The sequence below is a fragment of the Salmo salar genome, chromosome ssa06 (genome assembly GCF_905237065.1).
Source record: "Salmo salar chromosome ssa06, Ssal_v3.1, whole genome shotgun sequence".
NCBI lineage: Eukaryota > Metazoa > Chordata > Actinopteri > Salmoniformes > Salmonidae > Salmo > Salmo salar.
In genome coordinates this window covers 13,706,708-13,727,869 of record NC_059447.1, presented here as the reverse complement: position 1 = coordinate 13,727,869, position 21,162 = coordinate 13,706,708, and the positions used below count along the sequence as shown (strand labels likewise).

The 21,162-nt window shown below is 42.0% G+C and overlaps 1 protein-coding gene and 1 long non-coding RNA gene across 3 annotated transcripts in view; both read right to left on the bottom strand.

Annotated features, from left to right (window-relative positions):
• Positions 1-21,162, bottom strand: part of LOC106602060 (uncharacterized) — a 35,797-nt gene that overhangs the window by 9,638 nt on the left and 4,997 nt on the right. The window lies entirely within an intron of this gene.
• LOC123723909 (5-hydroxytryptamine receptor 3C-like) lies at positions 7,476-21,076 on the bottom strand. Of its 2 annotated transcripts, XM_045719813.1 has the most exons (4): positions 20,795-21,076; positions 20,325-20,477; positions 11,944-12,093; positions 7,476-9,683 (listed from the first exon to the last, which is right to left on the bottom strand). In XM_045719813.1, the coding sequence occupies exons 1-4, from the start codon at positions 20,949-20,951 to the stop codon at positions 9,469-9,471; spliced, it is 675 nt and encodes a 224-aa protein (XP_045575769.1). In that variant the 5' UTR covers positions 20,952-21,076; the 3' UTR covers positions 7,476-9,468. The 2 variants fall into 2 exon arrangements, with proteins under 2 accessions (XP_045575769.1, XP_045575770.1); XM_045719814.1 differs by lacking the exon at positions 7,476-9,683 and having other exon boundaries at positions 11,786-12,093.

Here is a 21,162-nt window from a genome sequence, read left to right as displayed (position 1 = left end):
ACTGACATTTTGCTTGTTTGATTGACTACTCTGTTTGCATTCTGCCATATTCACAGTCACCTTGCCATGGTTAAATGTGGTGGGTCGCGCTTTCAGTTTTGCGCGAATGCTGTAATATATCCACGGTTTCTGGTTAGGGTAGGTTTTAATAGTCACAGTGGGTGCAACATCTGCTATACACTTCCTTATAAACTCACTCACTGAATCAGTGTATACGTCGATATTATTCTCTGAGGCTACCCGGGAACATATCCCAGTCCGCGTGATCAAAACAATCTTGAAGAGTGTATTCCGATTGGTCAGACCAGCGTTGAATAGTCATTAGCACGTGTACTTCGTGTTTGAGTTTCTGCTTATAGGAAGGGAGGAGCAAAATGGAGTTGTGGTCAGATTTGCCCAAAAGGAGGGCGGGGGGCGGGCCTTGTATGCATCGCGGAAGTTAGAGTAACAATGGTCCAGTGTTTTTCCAGTGCTACAGTCGATATGCTGATAGAATTCAGGTAGGCTTTTCCTCAAATTTGCTTTGTTAAAAACCCCAGCTAGAATAAATGCAGCCTCAGGATATATGGTTTTCAGTTTGCATAAAGTCCAGTGAAGTTTCTTGAGGGCCGTTGTGGTATCAGCTTGAGGGGGATATACACGGCTGTGATAATAACCAAAGAAAATTCTCTTGGGAGATAATACGGTCGGCATTTGATTGTGAGGAATTCTAGGTCAGGTGAACAAAAGGACTTGAGTTCCTGTATGTTGTTACAATTACACCATGAGTCGTTAATCATGAAACATATGCAGGCAAGATTGTGCAAGGTGGTATTGAATGTGTCAATGTCTGTCACCATGATTTCTCAAATTTTCTCGACCTGTGCACCTACCTTGTAAACATTCATTTATAGGCTAGGTTGTAGCAACCTCATGGGTATAGGAAAATGTGAGTATCATGTAGTAGCCTAATCCTATTGATGTTACATTGAGCTGGGTGAATGGGAAGTTTACATGCACTTAGGTAGGAGTCATTAAAACTCATTTTTCAACCACTCCACAAATTTCTTGTTAACAAACTATAGTTTTGGCAAGTCGGTTAGGACATCTACTTTGTGCATGACACAAGTCATTTTACCAACAATTGTGTACAGACAGATTATTTCACTTATAATTCAATGTATCACAATTCCAGTGGGTCAGAAGTTTACATACACTAAGTTGACTATGCCTTTAAACAGCTTGGAAAATTCCAGAAAATTATGTCATGGCTTTAGAAGTTTCTGATAGGCTAATTGACATAATTTGAGTCAATTGTAGGTGTACCTGTGGATGTATTTCAAGGCCTACCTTCAAACTCAGTGCCTCTTTGCTTGACATCATGGGAAAATCAAAAGAAATCAGCCAAGACCTCAGAAAATAAATTGTAGACCTCCACAAGTCTGGTTCATCCTTGGGAGCAATTTCCAAATGCCTGAAGGTACCACGTTCATCTGTACAAACAATAGTACGCAAGTATAAACACCATGGGACCACGCAGCCATCATACCGCTCTGGAAGGAGACATGTTCTATCTCCTAGAGATGAACGTACTTTCGTGCGAAAAGTGCAAATCAATCCCAGAACAACAGCAAAGGACCTTGTGAAGATGCTGGAGGAAACAGGTACAAAAGTATCTTTATCCACAGTAAAACAAGTCCTATATCGACACAACCTGAAAGGCCCTCACATGGAAGAAGCCACTGCTCCAAATCCAGACTACAGTTTGCAACTGCACATGGGGACAAAGATCGTACTTCTTGGAGAAAAGTCCTCTGGTTTCATGAAACAAAAATATATAATGACAATCGTTATGTTTGGAGGAAAAAGCTGGAGGCTTGGAAGCTGAAGAACACCATCCCAACCGTGAAGCACGGGGGTGGCAGCATCATGTTGTGGGGGTGCTTTGCTGCAGGAGAGACTGGTGCACTTCACAAAATAGATGGAATCATGAAGTAGGAAAATGTTGTGGATATATTGAAGCAACATCTCAAGACATCAGTCAGGAAGTTAAATCTTGGTTGCAAATGGGTCTTCCAAATGGACAAGGACCCCAAGCATACTTCCAAAGTTGTGGCAAAATGGCTTAAGGACAACAAAGTCAAGGTATTGGAGTGGCCATCACAAAGCCCTGACCTCAATCCTATGGAAAATTTGTGGGCAGAACTGAAAAAGCGTGTGCGAGCAAGGAGGCCTACAAACCTGACTCAGTTACACCAGCTCTGTCAGGAGGAATGGGCCAAAATTCACCCACCTTACTGTGGGATGCTTGTGGAAGGCTACCCGAAACGTTTGACCCAAGTTAAACAATTTAAAGGCAATGCTACCAAATACTAATTGAGTGTATGTAAACTTCTGACCCACTGGAAATGTGATGAAAGAAATAAAAGCTGAAATAAATCATTCTCTCTATTATTATTCTGACATTTCACATTCTTAAAATAAATTGGTGATCCTCACTGACCTAAAACAGGGAATTTTTACTAGGATTAAATGTCAGGAATTGTGAAAAACTGAGTTTAAATGTATTTGGCTAAGGTGTATGTAAACTTCCGACTTCAACTGTATGTATATTATTAATTTGTTTAGGCAGGTTCTAAGAAACATGACTAATAAAAAGCATTTTAAAAAGAACATAATAGCATATTTCAAGTTTAATTAGACCTATGTTACAGGTCTGTACAGCCATGGCTGCGCCATCCAAATAAAATCAATAGTTTGTTATTTTGTTCATTAAACAGACAAGACACACCTACCCGATCACAGTCAACATACACATATTTTATAGTAAGAATATAACAGAATAAAATACAAATTGTATTTTTCCCACACAACTTGTGTCACGGGAAAGTACGTGGAACCGCCATCACATAAAAAAAGTGATATTTTTAAACCGAGCCCATTTTTAAACAATACTCACTCCACTTTGTTAGGGAGCTGGTGTCTGGTCTTATCTTCATCATGATACTGATAGAAAATAATAGTAATCCTATTTTCAAAAGCGTGTGAGTCTCGTGTTCATATTTCACAACCTCCGCGGGTTTTTGGAGTTGCGTATACGCAATCGAGCAAAACAATAGGCCTACTCTGGATTTAGACTACATCATTGCATGCTAAATGTTTCTGATCAGTGACGGATGACCAAACAAATAGATGAGCTATACCACCTCCACTTATTTGCCCAACCAGAAATCATTTAACCAAATAGCCTATACAGACGGAGATTCAGTGAAACAAAATCAGAAACAAAAAGTCAGTGAAGTCACAATATTTTGGTTAGGAGTAGGCCTGGGATACTAAACGACTGGGAGTGAAGAGCAAAATAATCCACTTGTTAAACTAAATAACAAAATGTTCTAATATATAACTACACAAGATGATCATGAGCAGCACTCACCTCAATTTAGTTAACGTTTCCTCCAGCCTAATTGTAGTCTAACCAATATTCAAACGGATATTCAGTGTCAACAAAGACTAGTCCCCATGCTTGTCTCCTTGGCTATTTATTGTGAACATATACAGCATGATCCATTCAGAATCAGCAAATGGCCACTTAACTCTTGTGTGCACAGCTTGGAAGAACATTTCATTTACACAACTTAACATTTCATTATCAGCTACTAATATCATATAATCAAAATAAACCACTACAATATTGATTGTTTTGGCAGCTGAGTATTGTTATGTATATTTTTTGGGTCGACAAAACAGTTTTCACCAGACATTTGTTTCTTCTCCAGTAAGGGGAAGTGTTGCACAACAGATGTTTGGTCAATTGTAGTCTAGATTTAGGACATGCATATGTTAATGCTCAATGCAACAGTAAAAAACGGATTATAATTTCCCTTTTTGTCAAATATGATCATCATTTAATGCTTTGTGTAAAATTCAACAATAACAAACATATTGTAGTAGGTTGCTGCATCGCATAATATATAGAAGTTATATTTAAAGGTTATAATATATTTTTTTTATCACACAATTTAAGGTCCATGTTAAGAATGTAAAAGAATAGAACATAAACCATGGAGTACCCCTAGGAATTTACTGTTGCAGAAAAGGTTCACCTTGACTGGCTGCTCTCTATCCCTCAACTTGAACCACATTCCAGATTTACTCACAGACAATTACTCTGATTTGAATATGACCTGACCTGAATCAGTCAGAGTGGTCCATCCCACTGCCAAATACTGTACAAATAAGTAGGGCCTCTCCAGTAGTGATGTGCAGTTTGCGAACAATTTGTTCTTTTTAATGGCTCTTTTTACAGACTCAAGAGTCATGACTAGTTTTTCTGAGAGACTCGTTCATTTCGTTGTTCATTTGACCTGCTGGCTGCAATGACTACAGCAGGATTAAAAGCCAATTTATGCTTGATCCGCCAATGTGTTCGGGGGCTTCGTATGGAGGGTGTGACACAATGGCAGAGCCTCCGGGCGCATGCAGAGGCCAAATCAAGCTCTGTACTGCATCGCCGTGCACCTCTCAAATGTTGTAACAATGAGGGGGGCTCAGTATAGTTCCGCATTGACATGATTGGTTGACGGTAGGTGGGGGAGGTCCTGTATAAACACAAACTCAATTCTTTGACAACTCCCTTCATAACAGCGCTGCTCTGCAAAGTGTAAAAAGTACAGTGCCTTGCAAAGTATTCATCCCCCTTGGCGTTTTTCCTATTTTGTTGCATTACAACCTGTAATTTAAATGTCTTTTTATTTGGATTTCATGTAATGGACATACACAAAATAGCCCAAATTGGTGAAGTGAAATTAACAAAATAACATTAAATTACTATTTTTTTTTTACGGAAAAGTAGTGCGTGCATATGTATTCACCCCCTTTGCTATGAAGCCCCTAAATAAGATCTGGTGCAACCAATTACCTTCAGAAGTCACATAATTAGTTAGATTGCACACAGGTGGACTTTATTTAAGTGTCACATGATCTGTCACATGATCTCAGTATATATCCACCTGTTCTGAAAGGCCCCACAGTCTGCAACACCACTAAGCAAGGGGCACCACCAAGCAAGCGGCCCCATGAAGACCAAGGAGCTCTCCAAACAGGTCAGGGACAAAGTTCTGGAGAAGTACAGATCAGGGTTGGGTTATAAAAAAATATCTGAAACTTTGAACATCCCACGGAGCACCATTAAATCCATTATTAAAAAATGGAAAGAATATGGCACCACAACAAACCTGCCAAGAGAGGGCCGCCCACCAAAACTCACATACCAGGCAAGGAGGGCATTAATGCCCTGCAAAGCCCAGACCTCAATCCAATTGAGAATCTGTGGTATGACTTAAAGATTGCTGCACACCAGCGGAACCCATCCAACTTGAGGAGCTGGAGCAGTTTTGCCTTAAAGAATGGGCAGAAATCCCAGTGTCTAGATGTGATAAGCTGATAGCAACATACCCCAAGAGACTTGCAGCTGTAATTGCTGCAACTGGTGGCTCTACAAAGTATTGACTTTGGGGGGAGGGGTGAATAGTTATGCACGCTCAAGTTCTGTTTTTTTTCTTGTTTATTTAACAATAAAAAATATTTTGCATCTTCAAAGTGGTAGGCATGTTGTGTAAATCAAATGATACAAACCCCCCAAAAAATCTATTTTAATTCCAGGTTGTAAGGCAACAAAATAGGGAAAAATGCCAAGGGGGGTGAATACTTTTTCAAGCCACTGTATGTCTGCTCTGACTTCTGCGGAGGCCGTATCGCAGTAAGTGCTGTACGACCACTGCAGCTGTCTGATTGGCCATGCAGAGCCTTTAATACAAACTCCTCCGGCTCAGCGGCTCTGGAGACCTGCTCCAACCAACAACTGTAAAATAGATTATGCTGCAGGCAGTTGAGATATACTGTAGAGATGAAAAATACATGTTTAGAACTGGTAATTGATTGCATGGTGCAAGATGAAATGAAATGAATGTATCATTGAATGTTATGATGGACACAAAAACATACACAGTCTCTGCTCAGAAAACTCAAACGAGAAGGAATTGTTTGGGGTGCTGCAGTTCGCCAGCTTTTGACATTCTTTTTAAATTAAGTTATGGTCGGCATGGCTCTTACTCGCTGTCATAGTTTGTTCCACTCAACAGCACCGGTATATTTAATTAAAGTGTTCTCACCAGATAAGACTCTTCAATTTGAAACAGGAAGGTTGAGAACCTGCTTAGTTAGGAGATAATATCAGGCCTTCACACTGCATCTATACTACAGCTACAGTCCCCTTTCCGTGTATTCATTAGGGGTTTACACAACCCCTGACTGCCATAGAGGACAAACGGAGCACAGTTTCGTCACAATCATACTTGCGCCTTTCCATTGCTGAAAACCGTGTGTCTGTAGCACACACCGTTCAAAAGTTGTGCCCCATATTACGCTCTTAAAAAACAAGGTGCTATCTGGAACCAAAAAGGGTTCTGCGGCTGTCCCCATAGGATAACCCTTTGAAGAACTCCTTTTGGCTCCAGGTACAATGGGGATAGCCAAAGAACCCTTTTGGAACCCTTTTCTCTAAGAGGTTACTTGTTATTCTTGTTATGCGCATTGTATATAACCATGTTGTGGGTTGCTATTTTTTGGGTTCGATAATAAACAACATTCCCACTGGGCACAGATGTCAGTTCAACGTTTAGTTTTGATTTAAAATTGGTTGAGTTGTCAACTAACATGAATTCAACAACAAATGTCACCACGTCATTGGATTTGGTTAAAGAGTTGGGTGAAAAAAAATATGAAATGCCCTAATGTTGATGACTTTCTGCTAATCCAATCAGTTTTCCATGTCGATTCAATGTCATTACAAAGATTTTTGGGGGGGTTCAAATGACATGGAAACAACATTGATTCAACCAGTTTTTGCCCAGTGGGTTGTTTAGTCATATTACCTAGCTAGCTAACAACCTGATAATGTAGAATGGTGAAAATTCAATTTGTCTGAGGATGACAGAATGAGTGTAGGGGTCTAACTATGATATACCATCTGACTCCATTATCATGAGAACACTATGGGCCCATAATCATAACCAGTGGGAATTGCCAAGGTTGCAAGCCTTGTGTCACCACTCTGAATACTATAAGATGTACGTGTGTAGGTTTACCATTATGCAATCATTAAGAGGCTAAGGAACAAGGAGCTAATGTCCTAGCATTCAATTATTGAGTTAACCTTAGCTCAGAGATGCACAGTTAGAGAGAGAGCATATATGCTATGTATATTGTGAATAACATTTACCATTAGACATTCCACCAAATAATAATTCAAGGAATATTACTCAGAAATGTGAGGACTACGGTTTGTATCTATTTGAAAGTAATCCAATGTATTCCGCAATAAGTATACAATTAGCAAATGGTACATACCAGTAATCTTCACGATAAACAGAATACAAAATATCTTAAGTCTTAACAGCATAGTATTATAAAACATATCAAAATCCATAGCCCTTTATGAACTCTTGAAACAATCCAAACATGACAATTTTCATACAGTAACCTTCATTTAGTTGATTCAAGTTTCATCAGTCTTTACACCTCTCCTGGCACCAGAGACCCCAGGACTTCCATGGGAATGTGTTTTCATCCAGATTGCCACTGATAAGGTGTTTGACTCCTGTAACAGCCCCCAGATGGTCTGTCATTCAAACAATACCATAAATCGTGATTGAGTCATCACCCTGGGCCTCGGCACCAGCAAGTCGCTAGACGCATCTTCATCACTGGCCTTCATCATCGTTCACATTACAGAAATTTGGATGGCACAGGAAGAATGGGAAAGGGATAGATATGCAGAGGTGTTTCAAAGGTAGGATGCATATTCCTAATCAATTTAATTCTAAGCTCTACCTTAATCAAATATCTATATTTTTATGGGGTTTGTTAAATTCTGTTTGGTGCCTAAAGCCAGGTGTACACTACGATTTTTGCCCCGATTTAGCTGTCCCAGACAAGTTTTTGAGGTCATAGAGAAAATCCCCAAGTCATTGCCTACTCGGGGCACGCATCCGTCACCGACGTTCGTTTAATGTGAGCGGGTCAGAAACGCAGAGCCGTCCCAGACGTTCCAATGTTTGATTTTGATCAGCACAAAATCTGCAATGCTCTTGTACTGTGAGATGTGTAACGATTTTCTCCTCGCTCTGCTGACAAATGTTTTTTTTCTGCACAAACAGGAGTAATAGAGGCCTAGTGCTCTGTGTGAGAGAGGGAGTAAGTGAATGTGTGTAAAGTTATCTGAAGAGTTGCATATAGGCATAGTGTTTTCCCTTGACTGCCACAAAGACAACATTTATATTCCATACTACATTCCTCCTGCCCAATTACAGGAAGGCCTTTGGATATGAGCAAATCGGCCATTGTCTGCAGTAGCCTATTCTATTATACAGTAAACAGTGTGAAGTTAAATTGAGTAGATGTGTGAATATCGGGGACAGGTTTTTGTGTAGCATGTGCAAATCGTATAGAAAACGGTAACAGATTTCCATGGGGATGTGTGAACAGGATGCAAATTAATTTCCCCTGTGGTATCATGATACTTGGCCTGGTATCACATTGTTAATAAAATGTTGGTGTCGTGACAATATTAGTCTGAAAATAAGCACATTTTCTGGTACTTCAAACATTTGTGTGTTTCCACCCCCCAAAGAATATGGTCACCATTTTGGGCCCTCACCAGTTTGCATCCCTGCACAATTAAAAGACAAATGTAATATTCCCGCAGCCCGTTAATATTATCCCAGAGCAGGGTTTGCTGGAGCGTTTGAGTCATCTCAGCCCTGTAAAACAGCTCAGTTTGCTAGCTAAATGCTAATTTTACGACACTAGCAGACTGCTTCAAAACTCAGGAGCTCATGGGGGCTTCAGGAGCCGGCAGGTTAGATAGTTCCACCATGGACAACAACAACTGGCTATTAGTTCATTTTCAGCCAAATATGTTCAACCAACTCATAGGTAGTTTATCCAGTAACCACCGCATTTAGAAGGATAGCTACTGACTAAAATGAAGCTAGACTCAGGAGCTCGTTATCACAGGCTACATTAGCAAACTGGTTAGGCATGTTTACACCACGGGCAACAATAACTGACAACTAGTTTGTTTTCAGACATATGTTCAACGCATCATTAGTCTATCCAATGAACACCCCACTTAGGCTCATTACATCAGTCTTGAATGTTTTTTGAGAATTTTTGTTGTTGTTGCTGGACTCATTATGGCTGCACTGTACCTCCTGTGTCACCCTTTGAAACCTGTTCATTGCTGCTTGCAGGTATATTTAGAGTCCTATTTGCTAAATGTATTATTCCACATATGACTGGCTAGTTTCAAACATTGAAATAAATATTGTTAAATCTCTAGTGAAGAATACACACATACTTTATATTTATTTAAATACTGTTAAAAGCAAATAAAGATTTTAATGCCAGAATTCTAAATGGTCGATCTCACATCGAGAACCAAAGGAGAAAAATTAAATGATGAATGAGTAAACAATGAGGACGGTGAGATAGAAACAGATCAAGTCCACTTCGTTGGCAAAGCGATGGCGTCTCACTTTTTTCTGGTCTTGTGCAGCCATTTTGTTGAGAAACTTCACCACTTTCTGGAGGGGTGTGTTCTTCTCTTCCTCTGAGTCTTTCAGTTTGATGACAGTAATATTCTAGACAAAGTAAATGAGAGAAAAAAGGATAACATGATTAACATATTATTTTTGTGGACATGCGAGAAATATGCTGGGAAAGATGTCAACTGCATGCTTTAACTGCAGCTAGAGAGTAAGAATGGTTGTGCGTTAACAAAATACCTCAACTTGTTTATGGTGATTTCATTTTTTTAACCCTACAAGTGCCAATTTATTTCGCCCCCTAAAAGTGCCAACAGGTGTCATATTTGACCACAAATTGGAAATAGCAAAAAATAAAAAAACTCTCAAACAGTAACACTGTCAGTAAATGGTTTAAATTCCCCCTATACGCATATATTTTAATGGGGTACCCCCTTAATGTAGACTAGTTGCAATAAAGTCATTAGACATCATGGTCAGGTTATAAATGGTTGCATAAAGACTAGGGCTGTCAAACAATTAACTGGGGGGGGAAATACATTCCAAAGTGAGATGTAATTTTATGATTTTTCATACAAAGAAACATTAACAATATTGACGTCTTGATTCTGTCTATTGTAACAGTTAGTAAAAATTTGGTCAATTGAGAAAGGACATTTTATTTCATCTCAATGTCAACTTGTTTTTACATGGTATTGTAGATTTTTGCGGTATAGATTATGTATTTGGGATGTTTTCAGTGTATTCAACACTCAGACAATGCGATTAATAGTAAATAAAAAAATATTGTGGACTAAAGTATAAAAATGTTAACTTGAGCTAAAACCTCTTACATCTAGACGTTCCGCTAGCGGAACACCTGCTCCAATATCCAATGATAGGCGTGGCGCGAATTACAAATTCCTCAAAAATACAAAAACTTCAATTTTTCAAACATATGACTATTTTACAGCATTTTAAAGACAAGACTCTCCTTTATCTACCCACACTGTCCGATTTCAAAAAGGCTTTACAGAGAAAGCAAAACATTAGACTATGTCAGCAGAGTACCCAGCCAGAAATAATCAGACACCCATTTTTCAAGCTAGCATATAATGTCACAAAAAACAAAACCACAGCTAAATGCAGCACTAACCTTTGATGATCTTCATCAGATGACACACCTAGGACATTATGTTATACAATACATGCATATTTTGTTCAATCAAGTTCATATTTATATAAAAAAAAAAACAGCTTTTTACATTAATAAACCTCCGGTGAATTTACTAAATTACTCACGATAAACGTTCACAAAAAACATAACAATTATAGATACAGAACTCCTTTGTGCAATCGAGGTGTCCGATTTTAAATTAGCTTTTCGGTGAAAGCACATTTTGCAATATTCTGAGTAGATAGCCCAGCCATCACGGCTAGCTATTTAGACACCCACCAAGTTTAGCCCTGACCAAACTCCGATTTACTATTAGAAAAGTTTGATTACCTTTGGTGTTCTTCGTCAGAATGCACTCCCAGGACTGCTACTTCAATAACAAATGTTGGTTTGGTTCAAAATAATCCATTGTTATATCCAAATAGCGGCGTTTTGTTCGTGCGTTCAAGACACTATCCGAAGTGTAAATAAGGGTCATGAGCATGGCGCATTTCGTGACAAAAGATTTCTAAATATTCCATTACCGTACTTCGAAGCATGTCAACCGCTGTTTAAAATCAATTTTTATGCCATTTTTCTCGTAAAAAAGTGATAATATTCCAACCGGGAATCTGCGTTTAGGTAAAAAGATGAAAGAAAATAAAGCATGGGGTCGACTCGGGCACGAGCCTGAGTCTCACAGTACTGTGAGCAGCCACTATCCAAACGCGCTACTTTTTTTCAGCCAGAGCCTGCAAAGCCACGATTCAGCTTTTTGCCGCCTTCTGAGAGCCCATGGGAGCCGTAGGAAGTGTCACGTAACAGCAGAGATCCCCTGTATTGGATAGAGATAATCAAGAAGGGCAAGAAATTGTCAGACAGGGCACTTCCTGCATGGAATCTCCTCAGGTTTTGGCCTGCCAAATGAGTTCTGTTATACTCACAGACACCATTCAAACAGTTTTAGAAACTTTGGAGTGTTTTCTATCCAAAGCTAATAATTATATGCATATTCTAGTTTCTGGGCAGGAGTAATAATCAGATTTAAATCGGGTACGTTTTTTTATCCGGCCGTGAAAATACTGCCCCCTAGCCATAACAGGTTAACTGATTAACTCTGACAGCCCTAATAAGGAGGTTTGTTAACGTCTTCTTTGGAAACCATGAAAATATATTTTGCTCTGTGGGTAACTGAGATGACAGAAGAATGAAAAAGTTTACCCTCTTCATTGTCTGTGTCTTTAAGCAGTGAGTCTTTGGACTTGGAGAGGCTGCAGGGCCAGAGAGTTCCACACTTAGCCAGACGTGTGAGCACCATAGACTGCAACGTGCTCAACACCAGGATGACCAAACAGAAACAGAAGTGCTTTCCTATGGAGAACAACGAGAGAGAGAAATGTGTGAGTGTTATATGGTGGCAGAGAGGTACTGTGTACATGAAACCGACATCAGTGTGCTGCTAACAGTATAGCTTCCTTTACTGTCCTGTAACATACCGGGCTGGAAATAGTGAAAGTCTGCTCGCTAACACACATCAGCCGTCCTCCTTGACAACTTCTTTAGCAATTGAGCTATAGAAAAATATCCAATTTGATAGCTCCCGTGACAACATTTCAAGCTAGCTGTGGAGTGAGCTTTCTGCACATTCTTAAAGGGCGGCTGAACTTCCTGATTTGTCCTCGTTTTAGATTTGTCTCATTAAGAAACGCTAGCGTTCATGACTGAAGCCAAACAAAAGTTGTCTTTGTTGTTGTTTGATGTGGGTGCGTCTTTGCCATTCAATAACAAAACAGGGAAGTAACGTTAGTGTAGTGACAGCAAGCTAGCTTTGCTATGGAGAGAAGTTTAAGTTGAGGACTTCACCCCACCTGAGTGACTCGCCATCTCAAGATGGTCATCCAATTCAGTTCTGTGTGTAGGCTAAAGTAGAAAAGAAGAGGTGAATAGAAACTCTTATTGACCATATGTTTAGCCAAACTGGGGGGAGCTGGTTAGCCTATCTAACCTTAGGCTAGCATATATTTCTCTGTCAAATAAAAAGTATGCCAAGAACCATTGTCTGGAATGCTTCATGTGATACTCGTTCTACAAAATCCTGCTGCGAAAGTACCTTGGAACTTAGTTTTAAAGTTTCTTCACGTGATGTAAATACATGTTACTGTGGAAACGATATCAACTACTGCGAGTTGAATGCCCGCGGTCTTCAATCAGCTCAGCGGTCCTACAACAGTGTTTTGTGACAAAACTGCACATTTTAGAGTGGACTTTTGTCCCCAGCACAAGGTGCACCTGTGGGATTATGTTTAATCAGCTTCTTTATATGCCACACCTGTTAGGTGGATGGATTATCTTGGCAAAGGAGAAATGCTCACTAACAAGGATGTAAACAAATGTGTGCATACAATTTGATAGAAATAAGCTTTTTGTGCGTATATGGAACGTTTCTGGGATCTTTTACTTTAGCTCATGAAACATGGGACCAACACTTTACATGTTGCGTCAGTATAGAACATCACAGGTTGTACTGTGCATGTCTGGCAGTGCGTTTATGAACTTGACATAACGTCATTAGATACTGTAGATATCAGCATATCGCCACATCTCACCCTGAAGCAAGATGGCTGATCCCATAATGGTCTGAGACGAGCCACCCGGAGAGCTGATGAAACTGTGGGTTTGCACAACCGAAGAATTTCTGCACAAACTGTCAGAAACCATCTCAGGGAAACGCATCTGCATGCTCGTTGTCTTTACGAGGGTCTTAACCTGACTGGCGTCGTAACCGACTTCATAGGGCAAATCCTATACCTTCGATGGCCACTGGCACGCTGGAGAAGTGTGCACTTCATGGATTAATCCTGGTTTCAGCTGTACCGGGCAGATGGCAGACAGCGTGTTTGGCGTTGTGTGGATGAGCGGTTTACCACTTTGTGAACAGAGTGCCCCATGGTGGAGGTGGGGTTATGGTATGGGCAGTCATAAGCTACGGACAAACACAATTGCATTTTATCGATGGTAATTTGAAATCAGAGTTACCGTGACGAGATCCTGAGGCCCATTGTCGTGCCATCACCATGTTTCAGAATGATAATGCACTGCCCCATGTCGCAAGAATCTGCACTGTACTCAATTCCTGAAGCTGAACATTTCCCAGTTCTTCCATGGCCTGCATACTCACCAGACATGTCACCGATTGAGCATGTTTGGGATGCTCTGGATCAACATGTGTTCCAACAGCATGTTCCAGTTCCCGACAATATCCAGCAACTTTGCACAACCATTGAAGAGTAGGACAACATTCCACAGGCCACAATCAACAGCCTGGTCAACTCTATGAAGGAGTGTCGCACTGCATGAGGCAAATAGTGGTCACACCAGATACTGACTGGTTTTCTGATCCACATCCATACCTTTAAAAAACAAAAGAGTATCTGTGACCAACAGATGCATATCTGTATTCCCAGTCATGTAAAATCCATAGATTAGGGCCTAATGAATTTATTTCAATTGACTGATTTCCTTATTTAAACTGTAACTCAGTAAAATCTCATAAATTTTACCTGTTTTTCTAGATTGCTAGCTGCTTAATTTGCAAATCTGACTTGAAATTAGGTATAGTTAGTTAGCTAGCTAGCTAACATTCGCTAATGTTAACTAGCAGGGATCTTTTGGCTTGCCAGTTGGAATTGAAAGATTATTGAAAGCAAGCTGGCTACATCCTAGCAAACCTGAAATGGCGATGAATAGGCTACAGTTAGCAAGATCTGGCCTGATAGCCAATCAAGATCCCTTGATCTTGCAGTTAAAAAAGCTGTTAGCTAGCTTGCTAATGTTAGCTTTGTATTTAGATAACTGTTAGTTACATCACAGTGTCATAGCTAGCCTGGCTCATTAGCATTATCAAATAATGTAGCTAGCTAACTTTGCTTGCTAGTGTAACCAACTCACCACAAGTCACCAACAACACCAGGCAGTCTCGGGTTTGAGGGTTGACAGCCCACAGAAGTAGTAGCTAGCATGAGACGTAACAGCCACTGCTAGCTAGCCAACTCTACCAGCTAGCAGTACTGTATCATTTTTAGTCAATAAGATTTTTGCAACGTAAACTTAACTTTCTGAACTTTCGAGTTGTGTAGTCCACTCGTGTAGCTAGCAGGACTGTCTTTGTGTTAGCCAGCCAACGTTTAATTACTTCTGCGTTATGAAAGGAACTAGACACGGACACGAATGATCCATTGGTAGTTTGTTGTAACCAAGTATTGGTGCTAACCGTGTGTTATTGGATGCTAGTTAGCTACGGCGTCATAGGATACGGTGCACTGGGTGGGTTTCACGGAAGAATACTGTACCAAGTTATCTAGCTGAATAAACTAAGTTTGAGCCTATTCCTGGAAACATTGAACCACTGTAGTTTACAACAATTATAATTTCTAAAGTGGAAGTTGGAAAAGTTATATTTGAGTGTTTCAGTGAATGGTTAGTGAGGGAGGCCCTGCTCTCTCGTTTCCCCTGTTGTTTAGTTCATTTTCATTCCAATCTCCTTTGCATTAGCGTAGCCTCTTCTGTAGCCTGTCAACTATGTGTCTGTCTATCCCTGTTCTCTCCTCTCTGCACAGGCCACACAAACGCTTCACACCACATGGCCACTGCCACTCTAACCTGGTGGTCCCAGCGCCCACGACCCACGTGGAGTTCCAGGTCTCAGGCAGCCTCTGGAACTGCCGGTCTGCGGCCAACAAGGCAGAGTTCATCTCAGCCTATGCTACCCTCCAGTCCCTCGACTTCTTGGCGCTGACGGAAACATGGATTACCACAGAAAACACTGCTACTCCTACTGCTCTCTCCTCGTCTGACCACGTGTTCTCGCATACCCCGAGAGCATCTGGTCAGCGGGGTGGTGGCACTGGAATCCTCATCTCTCCCAAGTGGACATTCTCTCTTTCTCCCCTGACCCATCTGTCTATCTCCTCATTTGAATTCCATGCTGTCACAGTCACTAGCCCATTCAAGCTTAACATCCTTATCATTTATCGCCCTCCAGGTTCCCTTGGAGAGTTCATCAATGAGCTTGACGCCTTGATAAGTTCCTTTCCTGAGGATGGCTCACCCCTCACAATTCTGGGTGACTTTAACCTCCCTACGTCTACCTTTGACTAATTTCTCTCTGCCTCCTTCTTTCCACTCCTCTACTCTTTTGACCTCACCCTCTCACCGCCCCCCCCCCCTACTCACAAGGCAGGCAATACACTTGACCTCATCTTTACTAGATGCTGTTCTTCTACTAATCTCACTGCAACTCCCCTCCAAGTCGCCGACCACTACCTTGTATCCTTTTCCCTCTCGCTCTCCTCCAACACTACTCATTCTGCCCCTACTCAGATGGTATTGCGCCGTCGCGACCTTCGCTCTCTCTCTCTCTCTCTCTCTCTCCTGCTACTCTCTCCTCTTCCATCCTATCATCTCTTCCCTCCGCTCAATCCTTCTCCAACCAATCTCCTGATTCTGCCTCAACCCTCCTCTCCTCCCTTTCTGCATCCTTTGACTCTCTATGTCCCCTATCCTCCCGGCCGGCTCGGTCCTCCCCTCCTGCTCCGTGGTTTGATGACTCATTGCGAGCTCACAGAACAGGGCTCCGGGCAGCCGAGTGGAAATGGAGGAAAACTAGCTTCCCTGCGGACCTGGCATCTTTTCACTCCCTCCTCTCTACATTTTCTTCCTCTGTTTCTGCTGCTAAAGCCACTTTCTACCACTCTAAATTCCAAGCATCTGCCTCTAACCCTAGGAAGCTCTTTGCCACCTTCTCCTCCCTCCTGAATCCTCCTCCCCTTCCCCCTCCTCCCTCTCTGCGGATGACTTCGTCAACCATTTTGAAAAGAAGGTTGACGACATCCGATCCTCGTTTGCTAAGTCAAACGACACTGCTAGTCCTGCTCACATTGCCCTACCCTGTGCTTTGACCTCTTTCTCCCCTCTCTCTCCAGATGAAATGTTGCGACTTGTGATGGCCGGCCGCCCAACAACCTGCCTGCTTGACCCTATCCCCTCCTGTCTTCTCCAGACCATTTCCGGAGACCTTCTCCCTTACCTCACCTCCCTCATCAACTCATCCTTGACTGCTGGCTACGTCCCTTCCGTCTTCAAGAGAGCGAAAGTTGCACCCCTTCTCAAAAAACCAACACTCAATCCCTCCGATGTCAACAACTACAGACCAGTATCCCTTGTTTCTTTTCTCTCCAAAACTCTTGAGCGTGCCATCCTTGGCCTGCTCTCTTGCTATCTCTCTCAGAATGACCTTCTTGATCCAAATCAGTCAGGTTTCAAGACCGGTCATTCAACTGAGACTGCTCTTCTGTGTCACGGAGGCTCTCTGCACTGCTAAAGCTAACTCTCTCTCCTCTGCTCTCATCCTTCTAGACCTATCTGCTGCCTTTGATACTGTGAACCATCAGGTCCTCCTCTCCACCCTCTCCGAGTTGGGCATCTCCGGCGCCGCTCACTCTTGGATTGCGTCCTACCTGACAGGTCGCTCCTACCAGGTGGAGTGGCGAGAATCCGTCTCCGCACCACGTGCTCTCACCACTGGTGTCCCCCAGGGCTCAGTTCTAGGCCCTCTCCTATTCTCACTATACACCAAGTCACTTGGCTCTGTCATATCCTCACATGGTCTCTCCTATCATTGCTACGCAGACGTCACACAATTAATCGTCTCCTTTCCCCCTTCTGATAACCAGGTGGCGAATCGCATCTCTGCATGTCTGGCAGACATATCAGTGTGGATGACGGATCACCACCTCAAGCTGAACCTCGGCAAGACGGAGCTGCTCTTCCTCCCGGGGAAGGACTGCCCGTTCCATGATCTCGCCATCACGGTTGACAACTCCATTGTGTCCTCCTCCCAGAGTGCTAAGAGCCTTGGCGTGACCCTGGACAACACCCTGTCGTTCTCCGCTAACATCAAGGCCGTGACCCGATCCTGTAGGTTCATGTTCTACAACATTCGCAGAGTACGACCCTGCCTTACACAGGAAGCGGCGCAGGTCCTAATCCAGGCACTTGTCATCTCCCGTCTGGATTACTGCAACTCGCTGTTGGCGGGGCTCCCTGCCTGTGCCATTAAACCCCTACAACTCATCCAGAACGCCGCAGCCCGTCTGGTGTTCAACCTTCCCAAGTTCTCTCACGTCACCCCGCTCCTCCGCACACTCCACTGGCTTCCAGTTGAAGCTCGCATCTGCTACAAGACCATGGTGCTTGCCTACGGAGCTGTGAGGGGAACGGCACCTCCGTACCTTCAGGCTCTGAACAGTCCCTACACCAAAAGAAGGGCACTGCGTTCATCCACCTCTGGCCTGCTCGCCTCCCTACCTCTGAGGAAGCACAGTTCCCGCTCAGCCCAGTCAAAACTGTTCGCTGCTCTGGCACCCCAATGGTGGAACAAGCTCCCTCACGACGCCAGGACAGCGGAGTCAATCACCACCTTCCGGAGACACCTGAAACCCCACCTCTTTAAGGAATACCTGGGATAGGATAAAGTAATCCTTCTAACCCTCCCCCCCAAAAAAATATATAGATGTACTATTGTAAAGTGGTTGTTCCACTGAATATCATAAGGCGAATGCACCAATTTGTAAGTCGCTCTGGATAAGAGCGTCTGCTAAATGACGTAAATGTAAATGTAACAGTTAATCCATATCCTGCCCAAGATTGTTGAACAACTTTATGGAAGCCCATTTTCACTAGAGTATTTTGCGATTGAATAAGCTCCTGCCAAACATAATATGTGGCAGACCTCCCATCTACACCGTATTGTCTGAAGGAGACTTTCTTAGTGCATGAGGAAATATGAGTAATTTGACATGGCCTAGTTCCCCAGGTGGGCGGGATTTGCTCCTTTTCGACCATTCCATTGGTTAATTTCCTACTAGTCAATTGCATTTTACATGTTTAGTAGATGCTCTTATCCAGAGCAATTTACAGTAATGAGTTCATACATTTTCAGATTTCTTTTCTCCATATTGGTCCCCCATGTGAATCGAACCCACAAACTTGGCATTGCAAGCACCATGCTCTACCAACTGAGCTACACAGGACCACATTGGAGAAATCTCCACCCACCAGGGGCACCAGGCCATGCAAAACAAGTAAAACTAAATGCATGCTCTTCAACCGATCGCTGCCTGCACCTGCCCGCCTGTCCAGCATCACTTCTCTGGACGGTTCTGACTTAGAATTTGTGGACAACTACAAATACCTAGGTGTCTGGTTAGACTGTAAACTCTCCTTCCAGACTCACATCAATCATCTCCATCTCCAATCCAAATTCCTATAGGCTTCCTATTTCGCAACAAAGCATCCTTCACTCATGCTGCCAAACATACCCTCGTAAAACTGACCATCCTACCAATCCTCGACTTCGGCAATGTCATTTACAAAATAGCCTCCAATACCCTACTCAACAAGCTGGATGCAGTCTATCACAGTGCCATCCGTTTTGTCACCAAAGCCCCATATACTACCCACCACTGCGACCTGTACGCTCTCGTTGGCTGGCCTTCGCTTCATAATCGTCGCCAAACACATTGGCTCCAGGTCATCTACAAGACCCTGCTAGGTAAAGTCCCCCTTATCTCCGCTCACTGGTCACCATAGCAGCACCCATCTGTAGCACGTGCTCCAGCAGGTATATCTCTCTGGTCACCCCTAAAGCCAACTCCTCCTTTGGTCGTCTCTCCTTCCAGTTCTCTGCTGCCAATGATTGGAACGAACTACAAAAATCTCTGAAATAGGAAACACTTATCTCCCTCACTAGCTTTAAGCACCAGCTATCAGAGCAGCTCCCAGATCACTGCACCTGTACATAGCCCATCTATAATTTAGCCCAAACTACTACCTCTTCCCATACTGTATTTATTTATTTTATTTATTTAGCTCCTTTGCACCATATTATTTATATTTTAACTTTGAACTTTCTTCAAATAACAAATCTACCATTCCAGTGTTTTATTGCTATACTTTATTTACTTTGCCACCATGGACTTTTTTTTGACTTTACCTCCCTTATCTCACATCATTTGCTCACATTGTATAGTCTTATTTTTTTCTACTGTATCATTGATTGTATGTTGTTTTACTCCATGTGTAACTCTGTGTTTTTGTATGTTGTCGAACTGCTTTGCTTTATCTTGGCCAGGTCGCAATTGTAAATGAGAACTTGTTCTCAACTTGCCTACCTGGTTAAATAAAGGTGAAATAAAAAATATAAATAAAATAAATAAATAACTTGCCCAATCTTCCACAAACACGGTGCCACCGGGGCAAAAGGAGGCATGAATTGATGACATGATTGGAATCCAAGCCCAATCTTAATTTACTCTGACACACTTAGGTACCAAACTCAGTTTTGGAAGAGGCTGATTTTATGACAAAATGTTTCCTTTTTACACTTTGTAGTCAATTTTTACAATAGAATACATTTTTCTGACTGGACGTTTACAAAAGTAATTATTTGTTTTTTGGCGCAGTCGCTCTATAACTCCAATACATACACACCGTTTATAACAAAATGCTGTTTCATTCTGGTGCATTACACACAGGACACTCACGGATGATGGGGCTGCACTGGCCTCCTCCGGGCAGAAGGTCCTTGAGGATGTTGAGGAACATGATGACGCTGAGAACCAGTTTAACCTTGAAGGGGATGTGCTTGCTCTCTCCCAGCGGCAGGGCGAAGCTGCCCACATCAGCCAAGATGATTACTATACTGGGCAGGACCAGGGACAGAAACGGGTTTTGCTTAAATTTTTACAAAAAAAATAATAATTATAATGTTCTTAAGTATGGCCCCACTGTGTCCAGCCCACTAACAAGCACCAAAATAAATGCTAGACAGTCAGGATGCATAGAAAATTCCAAAGATGACAAATAAAGTGAAATGCATTATATACTAAATTGCATTAGGCTATACAGACAGAAAAATATTGGTTTGTTGTTTTTGGTTAGTAAGAGCTTTGGTAAATAATTGTGTGCAAGAGCCATTTAGCAGACAAAATGAGGTTTGAAATGATGCACTTACCACTAATTGCCCACACATTAAGGGCTATGGCACAGAAATCTGAAGCGAAGGGGTAATTGTACAGTTTGACCTCACAGCCCACCACAGTGTTCATGATGACCATGTGCTCTATAGTCCCGTTGCTGTGCACCAGCAAATCCTTGTTGCCGTGCTTCATCTTTGTTTGCACTCTTTAGACATGAGAGGTTGAGGACAGACAACTGAAGATTGATCTACTAAACTGTCACACCTAAACATTTGGCCACTTAAAACATATTAATACTGTCTAATTCTGTCCATGTTTCACTCGCTATTTAAGTAACTAATGTTATAAAATCTAAATGAAAAATTATAATTAAACATACATAAGTTATTGTATTCTGTTATAA